The sequence below is a fragment of the Sitophilus oryzae genome, unplaced genomic scaffold, assembly GCF_002938485.1.
Source record: "Sitophilus oryzae breed Bouriz unplaced genomic scaffold, Soryzae_2.0 scaffold_1241_pilon_pilon, whole genome shotgun sequence".
In the NCBI taxonomy this organism is placed as follows: domain Eukaryota; kingdom Metazoa; phylum Arthropoda; class Insecta; order Coleoptera; family Curculionidae; genus Sitophilus; species Sitophilus oryzae.
The window spans coordinates 1,092,925-1,117,633 of NW_022145884.1; the positions used below are offsets into that span (position 1 = coordinate 1,092,925).

General features: G+C 31.2%; 1 protein-coding gene and 1 long non-coding RNA gene across 2 annotated transcripts in view; one reads left to right on the top strand and one right to left on the bottom strand.

The window, feature by feature from the left end:
* Positions 1-11,284: 11,284 nt before the first annotated feature.
* Positions 11,285-24,709, bottom strand: part of LOC115874192 (hemicentin-1) — a 418,393-nt gene continuing 404,968 nt past the window's right edge. Inside the window, exon 15 of the mRNA XM_030889291.1 lies at positions 11,285-11,592. Coding sequence (XP_030745151.1) covers positions 11,537-11,592 — 56 coding nt within the window. The 3' untranslated portion in view covers positions 11,285-11,536. The remainder of the gene's footprint in view (positions 11,593-24,709) is intronic.
* Positions 16,036-18,276, top strand: LOC115874193. Its single transcript, XR_004048789.1, has 2 exons — positions 16,036-16,629; positions 17,918-18,276. It is a non-coding gene; the product is annotated as an uncharacterized LOC115874193 (long non-coding RNA).

The following is a 24,709-nucleotide window of genomic DNA, read 5'->3' on the forward strand; positions in this document are numbered from 1 at the left end:
TAAATGAACGACTTAGCGAGCACAAAAAGGTGAAACAATGAAGTCAGTTATTTCGTACAATTTTTGGTCAAAACAGCTCAATATAAAGTAGTCATAATCTCGGGTTGTCCACAGCGAACCTCATTTGAAAAGGCGTAAATTTAAAGAGACCGTTTTTATTGCAAACAATAACACCATTTTTAGCAATCCTAGTACGGAAATATCTACGATATGGCAACCACCATAAAACGCACCAATGCAGACATTTAAAGTGGATGGAACCTGACGGTTGATTGCACCCAACTTCTTCACGGGTAAATGCCTACTTTTAGTATAAAAGCTCAGTAGTTTTAGGAATTAGTTTAGTTTAACCATTTGGAGGTCGCCCTTTATTCGTTACATGAAAGGTCGCGCGCGGACTGTGAGTCCGCATGCTAAATTCAAGAAGTTTTAAGCGTTGCTAGTGGCGTAAAGACATAAAATAACAATTATTTGTTGACTTGCTTCATTACAAATAGCAAACATAAACATCCAGATTTGCGAATTATCCGGAAAAATAGATACCTGCGAACTGTGAGTTCGCGCGCGACCTCCGGAGGGTTAAACTTGATAACGGTCACTGAAACATTGTGTTTGAGTAAGTAAGTAGTAATGAAAATGGTCCAAAAAAAAGTCCAAAATTCTTTTAATTTCAACACTGAATCATAGTCTACCACATTCAAAGTAACGTTAGATATCATTTATATAATTTCTTAATAACTAGTGAAATTGATGATTGTCCATTGTAACAGCTTTAGTCATTAATTTCCAGTAAACACCGACTAACAATTGAACAGACGACGCTCGATGTTCGATGTTGCCCGTTCATTAACGGAATCGCATCAATTTTCTTATTATTCCGTGGCCATGTATACCCGCAACACCGCACCAATCCTTTATCCATCCTACAAGCAAAATACGCGCGTTCTCTTCACCACATCGCCCGTCCCCTTCATTGTCTCGCTAATGGGTCGCTATAATGGCCAATTATCCGCGATCGCTTAATTACTGCTTCGTGTCGTACATCTTCGTTACCGATCGTGATTGATCGTGTTTTGACACTTTACCGAAGCTTATTACCGCGTAATTTGGTGGATATTAATGGATGTCGGCAGGTTTGTGAGTAAATTTCGGCGGTGTCGAGTATTTGAGGGTCGGGAGTTTGGGAAAAGGGCACTAACGTCCGTAAACGGGAGACGACAGTATTGAGATCTGTGAGATGGGTTTGAGTGATTGAGGTTACAGGAAAAAGATGTGTCGATTGAAAGGACTTCAGTTCAAGCATAATTCTGAAGAGAAAGGGTTGATCTAAAATGGAATATTTAATAAAAAAATGTTCTTTCTATTAGAGACAGTTATTTTCTAAAACTTTTCCAATAATTTTCCTGTATTTATCTAGAATATGTTTTAATTATAACCTATCACGTCATCTATTGTTGGCTATGCGGGCCCAAATTATCCCTGCTTTCTAATATTATGGGACCATCAGGTTCGGTCTCCTTCTAGCTATTTCAATTTCTTGTGGGTATTCCATGCTGTAATTTTTGGGTCCATCTGTTGTCCATCCTTCTTGCCAGGTGTCATGCCCATTGGGTTCTCTTAGTTATTCTGTACACTGTATATTTTAAATTTCTTGGTTCAGCTTGGCATGGGCTTCTCGAAAATATATAACACTATATATTTGTTTTCACTATTAACTTTAAAGTTCCAATTTATTTAAAGATATCGATTTTCCTCTTGGTAGGTCATGCCAAGTATTAAAGGAAACAAGCAAATATCTACTTTCAAATTAATCCATGTATTAACAATTAAATAAAATCAAAAAGACTACATTAAATGTTCACCGTCTCCGCATGCCGCCGCTAACAGCATTTCGAATGTGTATTTGGGTTACACTTTGCAAAGCCACAACAAAACTATCTTGTAACTCTTCTAATGTTAGGTTAGGGAGAGAAAGAAGTCCAAGGGAGTCATATTAGGTGCCCTAGGTGGCTACCCGATTGGTCCATTGTTTGAAATCCATTTTTGTCCAAAGTTCGCGTTGAGATATTCGACTACAACTGCCGCAGTATGAGCTGGAGCTCCATCTTGCTGAAAGAAGTGTTGTTCACCTTTCCTCAAAGGCAAGTTATCTAAAAATGGAACAATGTGTCTTTCTAATATTTGAAGATATCGGTGAGAATTAAAATTCCCTTCGTAGATTTCATAGGCAAGAACTTAAAAATATACAGGGGGTTCTATTTAAAAAAAAAAACATAAGTATAGTTAATATCTAAAAAAAAAAATTTTCGAAAAAAGTCTGACTACGCCACTGCATACTACACAGACACCTCCCGACCCTCAAATACTCGACACAGTCCGTGGTTGTTCAAATAAAACAAACTAAAGAAACAAACTATTGAAATGAAAAAATATTACGGTCAAAATTTGAGAACCCCCTGTAGCTTCGAAACCGATCAAGATAGCCACGATCCGTTTGCGCCTTAGACTAAAGTTTGCGCCATTGTGATTTTTTTCAAAAAAAGAACCCGAGACTGCAGCATCAAAATTTGAATATTTTTCACGGTTCCCTAGAATAGAAACAACCAAAATGGTCCACCCTCTACATTATGTTTATTAAAACATGTTATTTATACACAAGCACATTACATTACATTACATTGTTTGTTCATAAATAATTTAAATTATATATGAGTTAACTCAAAATGTATTTAAACTAAATATTACATTTCATACATAACTTCCATTAAATCTGAAGTCAAAACACATTACATTAATAATACCGAAAACAAACAAACTTACGACGCTGACTCTCGCCATCCTCGAATCAACATCAGCACAAAAAGTCATACGGTTCTTGTGTCAGGGACAAAACTGCGCATTGTGAATACCTCCATTAATATTCCCACTTTCGCCGTTGTTCGCGCGTGAGTGTCTGTGTGTGTTTTTAGGGCAAATGCACCTGTTACTAAAGCGGTCAACTTAATCCGCATAATTGCACGGGCGCCCCACGCTCATTTATCATGCATGCGGCCGGGGATGAATGACAAGAATTTGCGGCCGCAGAATGGCTTTTCGCCATGCCGCTAGGCCACAGAAATCGCGTCTTTTGTGTGAGCTAAAGTCGGCTGGTTATATTCGCGCGTTAATGTCGTCTTCCTGCTTACGAAGTACAGTTTTCTACTTTGCATGAGATATTATATTGAGTTTTTCATTTAATAAAGAAGCTTCCCATTTCCTTTGCTTTATTGTCACGGGAAAAATTTTAAAAAATATTAGATTGAGTTTCAAGAAATTTTATATGGTAAGCTAAAAATAATACACAATAACAGGTGTTAACTGACATTCTACAGAGTACATTAGTCGAATGGAATAATGAGGTCTTTATTTTCTTTGCCTAATTTGTTCAGCTTCTCTAGGCATTCTTTAAACTATTTCCTATTGATAATTACTGAGTTGATTGCTTTTTATGCTACTTGGCTATCTGATAAGATTGCTGTTATTTCATGTTGTCGATAGTTCCTATCTAAGATAAATTGTATGGGGTAGGTGCCTATTGGTTCGGAGTATTTAATTTCCGGTCCAAATACTCCTATCCCTGTCTCTGCTTTCGCTTTGGATTCCATTTAAAAAAATACAACTTTGATATTTTTTATTTATTTGGGACACTCTGTATCTTGTAAAAATATTTTTAAATTGTAGCTCTAATAGTCCTTCAACGAACCCAAAACTTACAATTTGTAAAAATCTAATCGTTTAGCTACAATACTCCGTGTCGTATGTGGTGAACAACCCTGTATGCTGAGTCGCTAAAGCGTCCATTGTTCACTTTTACATGCCAACGCAATTTAAAATAATAAAAACGTTCATAAATCTATTTTGTATATCGGTGAAACATCTAGACCATTAGCTGGTCGAATGAATAATAAAAATTAATGTCAATAAAGGTTTTAAATGCTGCGAATTATTGTTAAAAAAGTTAACGTAATATTCATCCAAGTTTCTAAAATATATTTTAGTGCATTTTGATAGATTTTTGTAGTTAAATTAGGGTATGTAAGCGGGAGATTTAAATGAATTGGAATTTTTAATTGCAGATTTGAAAAAATAATACACTATTTTAGATATTATTTTTTATTCTTTACAAAAATACCTGAGTTAATAACCTTTCTTTACACGCCTAAATATTTTAAATTATATACAATATAATGGTAATCTTAATTAACTTAGACAATACAGATTTTAATTTGTAGATTTAAGCACAATAATTTTATTTTATTTCCTAATTATTAATTAATATAAATACATATACGGGATATTATATTATTATTAATATCAAAGGGGAGGGGCTAAAATAGTTCAGTGGGTAATATGTCAGTAGATAATGTATCATAAATTTTGTACTTTTTATTCTGTGAGTTAGTTGAGTATATAAATTGCTATTTGTACTATTTTAACTTATTTCTGAAGGTAGTAGTATATAGAGCGTTGACTAAATGAAGCTATTTAAACATATGCTATATAAAAACAGATACAATTATTAGTTAAAATTAAACAAATCTATAGGCTTTGGTCAACTTGTACATGTAAGCTTTGTTGTGTCTTTTTAATTTATTGGGTTATTAATTTTTCTGAAGTATTTTTTTTCCTTATTTTTATATCAAAAGAGATTACAGTGTAAAAATTGGAATTTGTAGTTACAATTAGTAGACTACAAAATGCTAATAAAGAGCATGGGTATTTTACTAACTCTATTTGATACTTTATTATATTCGGTATAATTTTATTATAAAAATTTCCTAACAGAGTGTCCTAGAAATAAGTGCAAGTATTTTAAGAGGTGGTAGATCTCGATAAAAGAAACATTTTCTCTTTATCGTTTTTCTAATAAGTCCAAAATAACGGAGTTATTTTACTTTGAAAATTAAAAAAAAAATGATTTTTTGCTCAAATTTTGAGAATCACTGGATCTTTTTAAGATTTTCTTTCTTGTAAATTTAACCTACTACCTATTTTGCCATATTATCAAGAAATTATGTTTTATAACTAAAAACTAAAAACAATTCCAAAAAAATTTTCAAAAAATTCCGAATTTTGAAAAAAAATTTTCGCGAAAAAAAAAATCATTGGCCTGTTTCTAGGGTTGCAGTTACTATATTACCAGTTAAAACACTTGCACTTATTTGTGGGACACCTTGATTATTTTCTCAACAGTGAATACATTTTTAAATACCTTTCTTTTATACTCAAGGTATAGGTCTCATAGGTGCCAATAAAATATCCTTTAAGGATTAATACTAGCGATGGGAACTATCGAATGAATTAGACTATCGAATGGTTACTGAATGAATGATTTCAACTATCGAATGGTTTTATTCGAATAAAACTATTCATTCATTTGTATACTAAAGCATATGTGACCACCTCGCCGTGCGACTAAATGGTTATCGTTGAGCCACGACTATCGAATGCTTTTGATAAATGAAATTTAGTATTCGTTTGATTTTTGTGTGCGTCAGTGCATTATTAGTTCTTCCAAATTTTTATAACTTCACCTTATAAATACTGTGCTATTTTTGCGTTTGTTAAAATATTTAAAATACTAAAATAGTAGTTTTTTTAATTGACGATTGTGTGTGTGCAGGCGTCAAAATTTTTCCGAAAATTTGTGTGATTTTCCGTAGCCCGATCTTTCAATTATTTTATTTTATATGGTATATCTGGTCTATTTTTTAATGGGAAATTTTGAGAAGTAGCAATTTTTAAGAGAGATGAGATGAACTTAGAATTAATTTTAAAAATACATATTTGTATTTTAGATGTTTTAAAAATATGAATTAGTTGAACTTAATAATCATATTTAAGTAATGTGGTTAAGTAAATGGTTATCGAACTCAAACTATGGGGTGAGAAAATTAAATTGAAAGTTTTACACGTGCCAATTTAAAAAAAAAAGTTAACGATGTTTGTATTTTGTTTATGCTAATTCTCTTACATGTAGTTTTTTGCGAAGAAATATTTCATTTATTTTTGAAAGCAAATGCCAGTAAAAGTAAATATTATTTTTAAATAGTAATATAAAGTACCTAATATAAATAATTTTGATTTCTAATTTTTTATTTATATTTTTCTTCCATTACACTGCATGCTTAGAAAATTAATAAATGTTTATATTTCATGATTTTAAAGTTTGTTGTTAATATAACAAATTAGTTCTGTAATTATTATTATTTAATAAACCAAGGTTGCCACAAAAAATTTAAAGACTAGATATATTATTTTTAAATAGGATCTAATATAAATAATTTTGACATCTAATTTGTTGTTTATATTTTGCTACTACGTAAAAAAATGTTTACATTAAATTATTTTAAATTTTGTTGTTAATAGGTATAACAAATTATTACTGTTATTATTATTTTTATTAAACCAGTCTTTGCTTAAAAACATTAAAAATCATTTTCCTACATCCAAAATAACAAGTATTATTGCAGTGTAACAACAGAATATTAATAAAAAAATGCAAAATATATAGACATACTATCCCTAACTAACTAAAGCCAAACAATAATATTCTTTGCTAATACCAACTAATACCAATATATGGCAACAGCGCCCTTCATAATGTATTTTCTGTGTAAATACTAGCACCTCGATAAAAAAAATAATGTGTCCTTATCTTTATATGACTCCGCAAAAAATCAAAGATGCCGGCTTCTTTCATAGCATTGCCACCGACCGCTGTCGGGTTTCTCGGAAAGAAACCTACGTCGCCGGGCGACAACTAAAATCCAGTTAATATTTTATTATAATCGATCCTGACGAATAAATGAATGAATTTTATAAATGAATGGTTTTTGCTGCCGAATTACTAGAATACAATATTTCAAGGCAGATGACGCATCTATTCGATAATTTTTATTCGAATAGTTTTCAACGAATGTTTTTTTACTAGCTATCGAATTATTCGAATGAATTGCAACTATCGAATGTTTCGATAGTATTCATTCGATAGTTCCCACTACTAATTAATACTCTTTGATTCCAATATTTTAGCTCTGCTTTTAGAAAATCTGGTAATAAAATTTAACCAATACTGCCAATTAATATTAGCATTAAGTCATTTCTTAGTAGTTTACCAGTACGGTTCAAAAAAGTCAAATTAGTTTAGTTACTTTCCTCATTGTAGGACAACGTACGTATTGGTTTTGATTGTTTTATATTCAAGAAAATTGTAGAACAAAAATATGGTCTCTTGGTATTTAACATACATAGAAAAAAAATTAGTTATGCAGAAAGTTAACATAGTATCATTAGTATCATATAAAATATACTTAAACGTAGTCAAAATGTCTAAAGTAGACTATAGTTATATATCGAGTATTTCACTGGTTCACTAAGAGTTATATACTAATTAACTATGTTAATAAAATGTTATAATAATATTTACACATATAATCTTAGATATCTAAAACAACTGGACTGGGTTAATATATCTGACATATGGAAGTAATATCAATTCACACAGATGGGTTTTCTTATAAATAACATACCTATATCTAAAATTAATATAAAATTATTCTAATTGAAATTAAAACTAAATTTTTATATTATCATTAGATTTTATATATTATATGTACAGTAAAATTTACAATATTAATAAGATTCCTACGATTATATATACATGATATTTTACTAAACATAGTGTTAGACTTCTGACAACCAACTTTAAACAAAACACAATTTAAGAAGTGTTGTAGATTGATATACTAGGGGTTATAATAATATTTTATTGTAATGATTAAAATAAAATTATTATTTATTTTTTTTAAGAAAAATTGTAGATTTTTGACACGGATCTATCAAATATAACATTTTACTTTATAGTCGTTTATAGTATACAGGGTGGTGACAATTTCGACGCTCAACATTGGCATCTCAGGAACTCAATATACCTCAATATATGAAAATAGTTGGTGTATTTTAAATGACAATATCTTCAGAACTATTGTTACCTTTTGCAACGTAAGTTGGTAGTTTTACATTTTTGACTTCGGCCAATTAAATGCCGTTTTCAGAAAATTTCTAAGCCTTCTAGATTTCGCGCAACAACAGTCAAGTTTTTGTTTTCTTATGGCCGCCATTTTGAATTTTTATACTATTAGATAGAGCGAAAAAATGTCTATACGGTGGTATCTAATTTTTATTAATTATTGTATAAATTCACTAAAAAAACGTATTTTTTTTAAAAATGCGCCTAAGATCAAGTCTGCATTGGAAATCCAATTGACACTTTATATATCAGCTAGTTATTTTTTGTTTATTCTATTAAGTGTTAAATCTGGATGCACAAAAATTGTATAGTAGAGTTCAATACAGGACAGTATAAAACCTAAAATTTTATTGTCAAGAATGCCAGCCCAGACGTCCAAAGAATATCTTATTTATGGCCCGGTTTCTTTCATTAAATGAGGATTATCTTTCGCATAATAATGTGATTTTTTTTCTGTTCTAAATGTACCAGAATTTGTAAATAAAGATTCATGCCTCCATAATATTTTTCTAGAAAAAAAGGGCTCTCTTAACACTTTCCCGAAATAAAATTGTAAACTCTCGTGATCACCACAGATGTAAAAAAATGTAAATTTGGTACATATTTAAATGTAAAGTTGTGAAATTTATGTTTTTTTTAATAATTTTCCCTACATAAAAATCACTTATACAACAGTCGCGACTTATTTTACGGCTACCACTTAACTTGCGAATGCTATATCGGAATTTCTATTATTTTTTAAGTAAACATCATACATATCTCGTGTTTCTTCACTTGTGAACATATTGTGGACTGTTAATACACTTTACACTATCTACTATAAATGTTTGTGTCCAGATTTGACACTTAATAGAGTAAACAAAAATTAACTTGCTGTCATATAAAGTGTCAACTGGATTTCCAAGGCAGACTGGATATTTTGAGCGAATTTTTAAAAAATCTATTTTTTAGTGAATTTACATAATAATGAATAAAAGTTAGATACCAACTTATAGATTATTTTTTCCTCTATCTAATAGTTTAAAAATTCAGAATGGCGGCTATAAGAAAACAAATACTTGACTGTTGTTGTGCGAAATCTAGAAGGCTTAGAAATTTTTTGAAAACGGCATTTAATTGGCCGAGGTTAAAAATATAAAACTACCAACTTACGTTGCAATAGATACAATAGTTCTGAAAATATTGTCATTTAAAATAAACGTATTATTTCCATTTTTTTTTGGCGTAAATCCGAAACTAATCAAGATAACGGGGTTTTCTTCATAGGTGTTTGTCAAACTTCTAATTACGCAACTTTTGTTTCATTTAACCGAATACGTATCTCTCGTAGCTTCTGAGATGCCATCAATGTTGAGCATCGAAATTGTCACCACCCTGTATACTACTGTATAAATAAGACATATTATACAATATACAGGGTTGTTCACCACATACAACACGGAGTATTGTAGCTAAACGATTAGATTTTTACAAATTGTAAGTTCTGGGTTCCTTGAAGGACTATTAGAGCTACAATTTAAAAATATTTTTACAAGATACAGAGTGTCCCAAATAAGTAAAATATATTATAGTTGTATTTTTTTAAATGGAACAACCTATATATTATTCTATTTTTAGATTCTACGATTGAAATAAAGGTAAATTTGATTAAGGTTTATCACACTTAAACCTTACCGTTTTTGAAATATTTTCAATTTTATAAAATTGCAGTTAAAATTTTAAGGCTTCATTTCTCCAAGGGTATCAAAGTTTTTAATACTAAATATTTACTGAAGATTATTTATTGATCAGATATTGTGTTGCAATAATAAACATTTTACTACCTTATACAGAGTGTCCAAAAATTTATATTATATAATTACTAGCTTTAAACGGCAATAACTTGTTTAATTTAAATAGAACACCCTATATATTTTACGTGAATCAGATGCACAATGTAATTGTCTATCAAATTGTATTATACCATTTTTTACCCATTTCTTCAAGTTTTCGTAGAAAATGTGTTTTCTTATAATTTAGACCTCATTTATCACTATATCCATGAAATGTTGACCTTTTAGATTATTTTTAAAGATGTAACAAATTTTCAAAGAGTACAGATACTACTATTGTCGATAGAGTTCGCTTATTTCATTAAAAAATTAAAAAAAAAACTGTTTAAATATTGTTTGTTAAAAAGGACCAATTAATATGATCCCAGTATTCAAACTACATTAATTGACTGTTTACGTTGATTAATAATAATTGCTCCAAATACTAAAAAACTGAATTTTGTGTTTGTATTAGTGTGGTAAAAAGTAACACTTTAGAAATTTTATTTCATTTTTTGACGAATGTTTGTTTATAAAAACAGAGACGTTCATTTTCATAACTTATTATTATATTGATTTCTGAGCCAAATTCACATTTATTTAAAATACTTTATTAATTAAAACAATTTAAAAGTATGTAATTAACTAATTTTTGATCGGAAATAATGGTGGTAGGTATATTTAATTGGTATACTCTTTCACAAAGATTTAAATAGTTTTTTTTTGTATACCAATGGGCTTGCAATACATTTTGTATATATATGTTGCTTTAAAAAAATCTGAAATGTCAATATTCCGTAGGTATAGTGATAAATGAGGTCTAAATTATAAGAAAATGCATTTTCTACGAAAACTTGAAGAGATGGGTAAAAAATAGTATAATACATTTTGATAGACAAGTACACTGTGCATCTGATTCACATAAAATATATAGGGTGTTCCATTTAAATTAAACAAGTTATTGCCATTTAAATCTAGTAATTATTTAATATAAATTTTTGGACACTCTGTATAAGGTGGTAAAATTTTTATTATTGCAACCCAATATCTGATCAATAAATAATCTTCAGTAAATATTTAGTATTAAAAACTTTGATACCTTTGGAGAAATGAAGCCTTAAAATTTTTACTGCAATTTCATAAATTTGAAAATATTTCAAAAACGGTAAGGTTTAAGTGTGATAAACCTTAATCAAATTTACCTTTATTTCAATCGTAGAATCCAAAAATAGAATAATATACAGGGTGTTCTATTTAAAAAAATACAACTATAATATTTTTTACTTATTTGGGACACTCTGTATCTTGTCAAAATATTTTTAAATTGTAGCTCTAATAGTCCTTCAACGAACCCAAAACTTACAATTTTTAAAAATCTAATCGTTTAGCTACAATACTCCGAGTCGTATGTGGTGAACAACCCTGTATAAAATACTATCAATTTGATTGGCTTCTAATACTCCTAACAGCTAAACTCAGTAGAACTAACAAAACTCCACAAAGTAATAAATTTTACACCTATTCCACCTAGCAACTTGAAGATGTCCCAATAAAAAAGTTTCGGATCCAGTTCTGGACATAACCAATTTCTTCTGTCGTTTTAACAGCCACCGCCATATTTCTTTGTCGGTCCTCGTTCGAGATTCTCTTTTGATTAGTAATCTGAATTGTGCGGCGAAAAACTGGCCGGAGATAAAATCAGATCCGGACCTAGAAAAAAATGAAAACTGATTTTTATCTATGTTTTTGTACCTTGTGGATATAAGAAAGTCTAACCCTGTTGAATCTGTATTAGATTGAGTTATCTTTGCTACGGTTCACACTGCTTGTAAAAAAAGGATTAAGTAATATAACGTCCTCATTGTCATTTTGGACACATTTTAGGTATTGTTTCTAATAATCGTGTCTGTTTCTTAACACAAAATGGAAACCGTTTACCACACATAGGAAACATTTTCGAAACCTATACAGGGTGGCGCCTCTCATACGCCGCGGAAGCTCCAAGGAGAACGCTAATTTATATCGAAATGAAATTTTGGGAGCATACGTAGGTATCCTAACTTATATCGACTGAAAGCATTTTATAAAAATATATAGAATTATACAGGGTGTCCCCAAAAGAAGTTACACATCAAAGTTGTGTTTTTTTTTCTAATGGAACATCATATTATTTATATGTTAATTGATTTTCGGATTCTAAGAAAGAAATAAAAGGGAAATTTTGTTAAAATGAAGAGTAAATTTTAAATTTCGATAACAGCTACCTAAATTTTGGTTGATTTATTTTGCACACTGCATTCACCAACTAATAGAATCATATCAATTCTCTCTGATGTAGAATAAGTTTGCATTTTCGGCAAATTACTGGGAATTTTTTTTGGTTTAACTGACACAAAATGATAACTAGTTGTTAAAGTTGGACTAATTCAGACTAATTAGACAGCTATGTTGAAGTAACGTCAGACCATATCACAGCCACCTAGATTTTATCAAATAACAAAGATCCACTCAGATCAAATCATGTAAATGAAAATATCTAGGAAAATCTTTGTTTGAGGGGTAGGCAACCTTAATAGTGTTTTGAAGAGGCATGAATTCTCCATTGAATATCGGAATAATATACTGGGTGTTCCATTTAAAATAAGAGAGTAACATGCTTTTAAATTTGACCAATGTTCAATATTAATTTTGTCTCACCCAGTATAACTTTTTGGATCAAGTTTTAATTTGATTTAAAGTACAGTAGTTAATTTAACTACATATTAGGCTATTCAGGGTAAATTCTAAGTTAGGTAGCTTTTATTGTAATTTAAAAATTGTTCTTTATTTCTAGAAAATGTTAAATATGTATGTCAAAAACCTTACATTTTAGTCATATACTTCTCTCATAAAACTCACCTTTATTTTTCTTGCAGAATCCGAAAATCAATTAATATATAGGGTGTTCCATTACAAAAAAAAAACTTTCATATGTTACTTTTTTGGAGACACCCTGTAGAACTCTCTATATTTTTAAAAAGTGCTCTGAATTAACCTACATATGCTCACAAAATTTCATTTCAATACAAACTGTCGTTCTCCTTGGAGCCTCCACAGCGTACGAGAGGCGCCACCCTGTATATTTTATATGATATGGCTTTATTACATGTGTTCCCAATGTGGTGGCACTAGCCGTTTCCTGAGATGTTTCGATGCGGAATCACAACTTTTAGAAAAAATGTTTCAAAACATTTTCTGCAATTTGTGTCCAAGATGTTCCAGTTTTCAGCAGCCACTGTTTCTAAATGTGAAAAAACAAAATACCAAACTAAAATAGTTTTTGTCTGAGTGTGGATTTAAAAATGAGAAGAACCATCAACAATGTCGACCCATAATCTTTGTCTCCTAAAATCTTTGTTTTTAGGTTTTCTCGCATAAAAAAGAAACTGGGAAAAGCAAATTGATCGTTTAATTTAATAATGTACTTTAATATTTTTAATGCTCCTTCTATATCTCATTCTTATTTTTATTTGGATAACATGGTTCTGAAAATAAAAATATATAAATTAGTGTAAGTAGAACGCGTTCTTATGAGTTTAAAAGCTCAACAGCCCATAAAAACCTATATTTTTAGTTAAAAACGATGGCGGTCAACATGGCGGAATTTTAATTCATTATTTTATAAAATTGACATGGAGTCGGACACAAATCGTCTACATTATATATCTCTATTCTCTATTTGTGTCTAAAAAGAGAGAAATTTATGTTTCAAAAATGAATCGACAATAAATGGAAACCTTGTTTCCAAAATGTTGCGATTTAGCGCTTCTGTGTAGAAATTTCGAACTAGTCACTAAATTTGAATTTATAATTCTGTTATTAATTTTTTTAGCTCAATACCATTTATTAAGTTATCAAGGTATCTATCAAACAGAGATAATTTCTTACGTCTCTGAAACATTATGTTTGCTTTCGAATTTCTTAGCGTATTCGATAATACTTGACGTTGCATTTCAAATTATTTACTTTCGAGTTTACTCTCCAAACTTTGCTTAACTTTAAAATTAAAGTTCGGAAGAACTCTTATAAATCGTAATAACTTTTATACGTTGATTTATACACGTGCGAATAAAATTTTAAAATCTTATAATACATGTTTAAGGAGAGTTTTTCACTTATTACTATTATGTCTGATAAAAATATAGATATTGTTTGTTATCAGATTTTCATATTTTACTTAAACACTTGTAGTCGGCGTCCCTGACCTCTTCTACTATCAATTTTGCCCTGCAGTATTAGTTGGATAAATTGGTATTTATCATTACGCATCATATTCCCAGGGTATTCCATTTTTCTCACTATCTCACCAGGTATAATTTCTAGTTCCTTTTGCATTCGTTGGATCACGGTGTTGTTTGTGACATGGTAAGTGTACGAAATAAGCGTTTAGATGTAGCATCTGTCAAGGTCCAAACTTCCACCCCATATAGGAGCGGAAAAATACTATCCATTTTCATAAAATATCAGAATGTAAAATACCTTAAACCAAGTTTCAATATTCCCTACACGCTTTACATATACGCATTTTATCTCTCGGATTATCTCAGATTCTAATGATTTGCGACAGTGCCGCCTTTAATTTATCAGATTAGACAAGGAGGAAAATTGCGTTCTGCTGGCATAATAAGGAAAGGATGGAGGAATGATAATGTTTTAGGTTAAAGTTTGCAAAACGGCACCATTCTGTTTAGTGCTTGAGTAACTCACAGGGGGTAAAACGGGTTATACAGTTCCTTAGTTAATTAGAAAAGAGAGTTATCAGGTAATGTCATTTAACACTACATTTAATAAAATTCAGATAAGTCCTAAATTTGTCGTTTATTATATGAATAACAAAGCCTTAATAAAGTGTTTTATATACATGGAGTATTGATATAAGGGATACCAATTAAACTTTTAGTTACGTCATCAAGAGCCCATTTTTTTAAATTAAAACCTTTTGCAACACAAACAACACACGTAGTTTCAGAAGTGTATTCGCCATTTTTCACAATTTATTAAAACATTCCAAATATTTTTGCAAATCTATCATTTTCAGCTTATTCAACCATTTTTAATTATGGTGTTGCCTCCCTTACATATTACATACTCTCTTTGTAGTTAAATCTACTGTTAGCTATGCGGGATCAAGTTATCCCTGCCAATTTCCTAATATCATGATCCCATCTCAGGTTCGGTCTTCTTATAGGTCTCTTAATTCCTCGTAGAGAGATAAACTTAAATGGCAATGGGCAGATGTCCTGCCCATTGTCATTTAAGGATACAAAATTAATAAATCAAATTAGTCTGTAATTCTATATCCGTCCAATATACCTCTCCCGAGATATACGTCGCTTATGTTGGTGAAAAGTCTGTTGTTCTGCTGTTTACATTTCAATCTAAATATGAAATGATACATGGCTGGATAGGGAAAGTATATAATGGCATTTTTTTGGAGAAGTTGATTTTAAGTATGTAAAAGGAGGAGTGTACATGTTGTGTTGTTGAAATGAGGATAATTTGATGAGCATAGAAATATACTGAATTGCTGATCTATAAACGTAGCGATTGTGATGTGGGATTTTTACATTTGAAATAGAGAGAAGACTTTTTTGAGGAGATAATTAATACTGTCGTATCAGGTCTAATAGCCTTTTTGTTGCTTGTTTGGAAAATATAATATAGATGACTTCTGAACACTTCTTATATATACTATATGCGTCTCATATATTTAAAAATCGTTGCGATCCTGTTTTTCTGCTTACTTTTCTAAAAATGATAAATGGTTGACTATACAGGGTGGAAGATAATAGCAAAACAAGGTATTGACAAGCCTTATATAGAAACACTCGCCAATATATAGGTACAAAGAAACCAAAGCAAGAGTAATGATATATAAAACAACCCCAGAGTTCCCAACTGGCAAAGGAATATGAGAGGGTGACGCGATATTCCTTTGCCAGGTAAATGGGACCAAGCCTTATAGAATACATATATAGTAATGCCACCCCAACTGTAAAACTTCACGAAACAACAGATAAAATTGAGGTAGGCAGAGGAGTTTGATTGATTGAATTGATTTGAATTGAGTTGCAGATGTCCTGCCCATTGCCATTTAAGGGATTTACCCATAGACTTAGAATAAAATATAGACTACACTATTTACATTTAAGCGCGGTCAAATATTAATTTTTGTAAACATGTTTACTCCTGGGTGCAGCTGACCTCGGCCGTCTGAGTCTTTCGCCTCCAGCCTATGTTGTCACGTCTAAAATATTATTAATATTTTTTTTGTTGTTATACACATATATTGAGATATTAAAACTGTATTTTAATAAAGTAGTGTTTAATAGTAGAAAGATGTATTAAATAGTCCCTATACTACTAAATTATAAGTCGGAGACTATTTAAAAATGACAAATTCTTTACAATTTGGCAACACCCATCAATCGCCGGGTCGCCTGTTCATTCTTTATTCTCTCGTAGTAGAGCCATAGTAGAGTAAAGCACGTGTCGTAAAACCTTGTTGTCACAGTTTCTCCATGGCTATTTTATTGTTTTTATTGGATGTTTTGATTTTGTATTTTTTTGGAGTCGATTTTCTTAGTGTGTAGTGTCGGTTTAGTGTTTATTTTGATTACTTTTTATTTAAAAACTATAAAACATGGTTCGTCAGTGTCAAATTTGTAAGAAATTGGACTATTTAAGTCCTGGAACAACATTCCACAGGTAAGTCAAATTTACTATTTTGGCGTCAGTGGCGTTGTAGAAAGGCGCTTATTTAGATAATAATTTAGTAAATTATAAACCCTGGAAAATCTATATTTTTTATATTTATCATTTACGTAAAGGTTCTTACTAACCTCGTTATTAATATAACGAGTAGATACATTATTAAGTACATAATAAGTAGACACATTATTTTCTTGGGCATTGGTTAATTTAATGCTTTTTTTTATGAAAAATGTGTTTCTTTTTATTCTAAAACCATCCTTAGAATCTAAAATAACATACAGGAATTCCAGAATAATATTTCATTATGAAACAACAATTTTTAAGGCTTATTATGAACTATAAACAATCGAGAAAGTCGAAAAAATTACAAGCTACCAAACATTTTAAAATACCAAAAACACCAACTCGACTGTTAATCTATTATTAATTTGTAATACCGTATGATCGAAAAAAACGGCGTCCAGTTGGCTTGGAAAAAACCATCGATACATACTCCATATAATTTTACATATAAAATGACAGCGATCTTCATTTCATAGGCATCGCTGACGCCGTTTTTTTTTCGATTATAAGGTATAATTTTCATTTTTTCTTTTATAATGTAATATCACTTAAGTAATATCACATATAATCTGAAGATAGTTTTAGAATTAACCAAAACGTAAATCTTTAATAAAACAATCTGTTATTATTTGCCATATATGTATGTATCCAAGAAAATAATTTACATATTATTATTATATGTTTTACTGTTTTTTATCTTTATTTGAAACTCAGAAATGTTGCATTGGCTTTCTAAAAAAATGAACTTGTAAGTTTTTAAAATGCTTCGTTTCGGAGATACAGGGTGTAGAAGTTTCATTTTTATTTCGATTTTTTCCAAATAATTTCTGAAGTAACGTCAATATTTGGATGAAAATTGGCGTTTGGGGAGTTTTTGACATAAAAAATTAGATTTAGATGTCAATTTGACTTTTTACTAATAGGGGCGCCACCTACATATTTTTTAAGTTATTTGAAGAGTAATACTTTTTGTCTGTATCTATATAAAACTACTGAGAAAAATTTACATTTCCAACGTTTTTTACTTAATAAGGTCTCTTGTTGACACTCGCCACAAGTATAGTTCTCAAGATATTTGGAAACGAATTAATCAATACATTCTTCATAAATTATTTGGAAAAAAGCGAAATAAAAATGAAATTTCTACACTCTGTATCTCTGAAACGAAGCATTTTAGGACATAAATTTATACTATTTTTTTTACTGATTTTATTTGCAGATTATGCTGCCAAAGTTTCCTGAATACAATTCCGACCACTCTGTATATCAAGATATCCCCCATTACGTACTAGTTTTTCGTAATAATTTCCTATACATTTTCCAACGCCAAGATGTACCAAGCGCATACAAATACATCAAGCTTCAAACAAGCTTGCACGTTGACAGTAATACCTACAGTAATATTGTATTATATTAATGTAATATTTTTGAACCAATGTTCAATATTACTGTAGTAATACTGTTTATACTCATGCCTTTTATATTTGTTTGAATTTGGTGCATATTTCCATTGAATAAAGTATAGTCACCATTACCATTATTATACTTACTCTATAATAAAGACAGTAACGAGTTAAATAAATGTAGTTTTCATTTTATTCACTTCCTAAAAGCTTGCTTTAATGGAACAGATTCCTGTTTTTTCTAATTTACATAATAAGACATCACTTTTACCGGAAAAAAAATTAAACAATTATAAAGTTTTTTCTCTTTCTGTTCTATTATATCTATAGAATAGATCCTGTTTTGATTAATATTAGAGTTGTAAATGTTTGACTAAAATTAATATTTTATTAAATTAATAATTTATCATCAATTTCAAAAATTAAATAATTTCGATTATTAAAATTTCTTCTATAACACGTACTTTATTATTTTTATCGTTTTTAGACTCTAAGACGTATTTTTTTCTAAGTCCTAAACTTTGCTTTATATTAAACTATTTTCTTTATCCTAAATCTTAATAATATAAAAAGTTTAAATACGATATATTTTTAATTGAATTATAGCTTCATTAAAAATTAAAAAATACCCGCCTATGATACGGAGAGTGCAGGTGCACTGAAGAAAACAAAAGACAGTGTTGCGTTGGGCGGCAGAGCCGTCAGGAAACGACCGTTACGACGGAGACAGCCTATCTATCGCTCGTGTCGCACTCGTTAGAGCCAAAAACAATAACACAACAATAACAAGACGTTGTCTGTCCGCATCTTCCAGCTATTTATGAATGAGATGCTCAGTCTATATTTTATTCTAAGTCTATGGATTTACCTCTGTTCATGACATCTATTACCTGGGTCTTTTGTCGTATCCACCCTATTCTTTTATGGTCTGTCTTGGTTATTCCCAGCATATTTCGTTCCATTGAACGTTGTGCGACCGGCAGTTTGCTTGTGATGTCGATTTTAATTGATCAGTTTTTGCGTACATATATTATGACTGGAAGCACACATTGATCGAACATTTTCTTCTTTAGTTAGAGTGGCATGTGAATATGATTAAATTTCTTCCATAGGTACTCCATGCTAACTTTCTCTTCTGTTGAATTCTGGTAGCCGAGATTCCGAGCTGTGCATTAGATGTACCAAATATATATATTCTTCTACTATTTCCAGTGTTGTGTTATTTATTAGAATGTCATTTCTTTCAACTAGTTCGTTGTACATTACTTTAGTTTTTTCTAAATTTTGAGGCCCACTTTATTGCTGGCTGTACTTACTTCATTAATCTCTGTTTGTAGTTCTTCAGGACTATTGGCAATTAGGATTATGTCATCAGTGGATCTTAGATGGTTAAGATATTCTCCATCTATTTTGAATCCTTTGTTGGTCCAATCCAGTTGTCAGAGTGTTGGTGTAAACACCTTTGGGAATATCGCGTCATCATCATCATCATCATCATCATGTAGCATCGTTGTCCTCTGCTGAACGTAGGTCTCCTCCATATTTCTCCATGTCTCTCAATTTTGGGCCATCATCATCCAATTTCCAGCAATCCTCTTTACATCATCGGTCCAGCGTGTCGGTGGTCTGCCTCTGCTACGTTTATCTGCTCGAGGTCGCCATTCTAACAATCTTCTAGTCCACCTGTCTTTAGATGTTCTCGCCACATGACCTGCCCATCTCCATTTCATTCGAATTACGTGTTCCACTATGTCTTTAATTTTGGTTTTTTGTCTGATAGTGTTATTAGGAATTTTGTCTCTTTTAGTTATTCCAAGCATGTCTCTCTCCATGGTTCTCTGGGCTACTCTTAAATTTTCTGCTGACTTTTTCGTTAGTGTTAGAGTTTCCGCCCTCAAACCGGCAAGACGCATTGTTCATAAACTTTCCTCTTCAAGCATATGGGTATATCACTTTTAAAGGTCTCCCGCAGTTTGCCAAAAGCAGCCCAACCCAAACCTATTCTGCTCTGTATCTCGTGTGTTTGGTTGTTCTTTCCGATTAGTATTTCGTGCCCGAGATATTTGTATATACGTGTTTCTTTTATGTCGGCGTCACCTACTCTTATGTTCTGTGTCAGCACTAAGTTTGTCATTATTTGCGTTTTACTCGTATTTATCCGGAGACCGACTTTTAATGAGGCCTGCACTAATTCTTCGAGCATCTGCTTTGAATCTCCGATGTTATCTGAGACAAGGACGATGTCATCTGCGAATCTGAGATGTCTCAACCTTTCACCATCGACATTTATGCCCCTATTCTCCCAAGAGAGTGATTTCATTGTGTATTCAAGGACAGCTGTAAAAAGTTTAGGTGAAATAATATCCCCTTGTCAAACTCCTCTGCCTACCTCAATTTTATCTGTTGTTTCGTGAAGTTTTACAGTTGTGGTGGCATTACTATATATGTATTCTATAAGCCTTGGTCCCATATACCTGGCAAAGGAATATCGCGTCACCCTCTCATATTCCTTTGCCAGTTGGGAACTCTGGGGTTGTTTTATATATCATTACTCTTGCTTTGGTTTCTTTGTACATATATATTGGCGAGTGTTTCTATATAAGGCTTGTCAATACCTTGTTTTGCTATTATCTTCCACCGTGTATAGTCAACCATATATCATTTTTAGAAAAGTAAGCAGAAAAACAGGATCGCAACGATTTTTAAATATATGAGACTCATATAGTATATAGTGTTCAGAAGTCATCTATCATCATCTATTCTCCAGACTATTATTTTTGTAGGCAACAAAAAGGCTATTAGACCTGATACGACAGTATTAATTATCTCCTCAAAAAAGTCTTCTCTGTATTTCAAATGTAAAAATCCCACATCACAATCGCTACGTTTATAGATCAGCAATTCAGTATATTTCTATGCTTATCAAATTATCCTCATTTCAATAACACAACATGTACACTCCTCCTTTTACATAATTAAAATCAACTTCTCCGAAAAAAATGCCATTATATACTTTCCCCTATCCAGCCATGTATCATTTCATATTTAGATTCAAATGTAAACAGCAGAACAACAGACTTTTCACCAACATAAGCGACGTATATCTCGGGAGAGGTATATTGGAGGGATATAGAATTACAGAGTAATTTGATTTATTAATTTTGTACTAATTTTGTGTTAATTTTGTCCTTTACTGAACAATTTTTGTTTTTTTTTGGTTCTTTTTTTAAGTATGTTGTTTATTTTGATTTTTCGTACTTATTCTCTTTTTTGAATGTTATCCTTATTCTACTTGTAAAATTATATTATATTATTTTTTATATGCTCGGTTAACTCAACAGTTATTTTAAGTTAATTATTTTAATTAATATTTGTTGCCCCTTAATTTCTCATCAACATGGCTGAAATTCTTATACATTACTTCAACAAAAAAAAACAATGGCATTCCCGCGACATGTCTCATTTAAAATAACACAGTCTAAGTTGTTCCTGAAATATCAAACAAAGTTCACGAACACGAGATATTATCCATTTAAAACGTCACCCGAAAGTGCTCGATAACTTTCGCTCAAACGAAATCATCACCCTCACCTTCCACCTTATTCCTTCACCCTGTACCCCGACCCCGCACTTTGAGTCCCGTTTCTAACAACGGCCATACGTCTTAGTCCGGCGCCCCGGAACATTCCTCCGGGAAAAAGAGAAATAAATTCACGGTGCCTTGGCGTGTCAGGCCCATTCCTCTTCTTGTCGCCTATCCGGAGAATATAATAAAGATATGACGGACGCACTTCTCAACCTACGTATTACGATTTCGTGTGTATGTATATACGTCGCTTATGTTGGTGAAAAGTCTGTTGTTCTGCTGTTTACATTTGAATCTAAATATGAAATGATACATGGCGGGATAGGGGAAAGGATAAAATGACGTTTTTTCGGAGCAGTTTGCTTTAATTATGTCGAGGGTAGAGAACACAAAGGTTGTCTAGTAGAGATAAGGATAATCCGAATGAGAATAGAAAGAATAGAATAGAGATATTTTTCATTCACCAAAATTTTCTTTTTATATTAGATATGTGAATTAGCTTTTATTTTTTACAAAGACTGACGAACAATTTATCCGTTGCGTTTTTCTTGCATCTAAGTGTAATAGTACTCGTACAAGAATTGAAAATTCAGGAGAATTAGCAAATCTTCGTAGAAATCGACTCATTACAAAATAGTACCTTGTGATTTTATTGGAGCTTTTCTGGGATGTTGAATGTAAAGAGATAAATTTAACTCGTCATAGTCATAAAAATATTTATAACGATATATCACAGCAAATATCAATAACAAATCAATAATTGACTGCACGTTAATACATTTCTAAACCTAGTTTGTTTTATTTTTACAACTTCGACGATAGACAAATTAAATAAAAGTAGTAGTATTTTAAATACGTAAATAAAATATACGAAATAATATACATGTACTGATTTCTTTCGAAAATCGACAACTATGAAACTATGAACCGTTCCCGGACACAAACGGTACATTCTGAGACAGGAAATTGTAGAGAAAAACAAGCCCTAGAATACAGGATACAACATTTTAATGAACAGTGCTTTCCATAAAATCAATATAATGAAAAATATACGAAATAATATACATGTACTGATTTCTTTCGAAAATCGACAACTATGAAACTATGAACCTTTCCCGGACACAAACGGTACATTGTGAGACAGGAAATTGTAGAGAGAAACAAGCCCTATAACATAGGATATAACATTTTAATGAACAGTGCTTTCCATAAAATCAATATAATGAAAAATATACGAAATAATATACATATACTGATTTCTTTCAAAAATCGACAACTATGAAACTATGAACCCTTCCCAGACACAAACGGTACATTGTAAGACAGGAAATTGTAGAGAGAAACAAGCCCTATAACATAGGATACAACATTTTAATGAACAGTGCTTTCCATAAAATCAATAAAATGAAAAATATACGAAATAATATACATGTACTGATTTCTTTCGAAAATCGACAACTATGAAACTATGAACCCTTCCCGGACACAAACGGTACATTGTGAGACAGGAAATTGTAGAGAGAAACAAGCCCTATAACATAGGATACAACATTTTAATGAACAGTGCTTTCCATAAAATCAATAAAATGAAAAATATACGAAATAATATACATGTACTGATTTCTTTCGAAAATCGACAACTATGAAACAATGAACCCTTTGCGGACACAAACGGTACATTGTCAGATAGGAAATTGTAGAGAGAAACAAGCCCTATGACACAGGATACAACATTTTAATGAACAGTGCTTTCCATAAAATCAATAAAATGAAAAATATACGAAATAATATACATGTACTGATTTCTTTCGAAAATCGACAACTATGAAACTATGATCCCTTCCCCGACACAATCGGGACATTGTGAAACAGGAAATTGTAGAGAGAAACAAGCCCTATAACATAGGATACAACATTTTAATGAACAGTTTTTTCCATAAAATCAATAAAATGAAAAATATACGAAATAATATACATGTACTGATTTCTTTCGAAAATCGACAACTATGAAACTATGATCCCTTAAATAAAATTTATTAATTTCTATATAAATCTATGATGTTGGAAATTTACAAATAGTATTTCCTTAATATTATTTCCGTCCGAAGTCAAACATCAATTTCTGAGGAACTAAGTTTAATTTCGATTGCAATTGCACACAGCAGCAAATATATTTCAAAGAGATCGCAGTTATAATTCAAGATTAGCCTGAGAAGACGATATCTTCAGGTATAAATTTACTTTTCCGAGATATAAACAAGGTAACTGAAAATGTTTATAGAATATAGTCTGTTAATTAATTCACTTATTAATTTTACTTCTTTCTATTAAACCAGTTGTTTAAGAAAAGAATATGAAATATAAAATCTATAAATCGAAAAATACGAAAGGATACTATTTGGAATCACCTAAATAAAACATATTTTTCTGCTAATATGAGTTTGTTTTTTTTTCGCTAAAGAGGGCATTTTATTAATCCAAAAATAAGAGGTTATTCTTTTAATCTGCTTGTAATAAATGTATGTGCACCACGTTACGGCTACTGTTAACGGCTTATTTTAGCATGAATTTACTTTTATCCAATGTTAGATTGACTGTGAACTTGGCCCAAAGATTTTGGGTAATCTTACTGATATTTAAAATTAAACAGTAAGTATGACAAGTAAGTAAGTAAATTCTTCTTCTTCTTCCTGTGCCTTGTGCTTAGCCGCACGTTGGCGATTGTCTGTACTCTTCATACAATGTGTAGAGTGCCGTTTTCGGCTCTTCGAAATATGGTGGCTGCGTCGCTGATGTTACACCAATCCCGTATGTTTCTTAGCCAGAAATGTTGTTTTCTTCCTGGGCCTCGCCGTCCCTCTATTTTTCCTTGTAGAATCAGCTTAGGAATGTAATATTTGTCTCCTCTAAGGATATGGCCGAGGTATGAGACTTTCCTTTCCTTAACTATCTTAAGCATTTCTCGTTCATAGCCTGCAGTTCTTAAAACTTCTTCGTTGGTGGCATGTGCGGTCCATGGCAC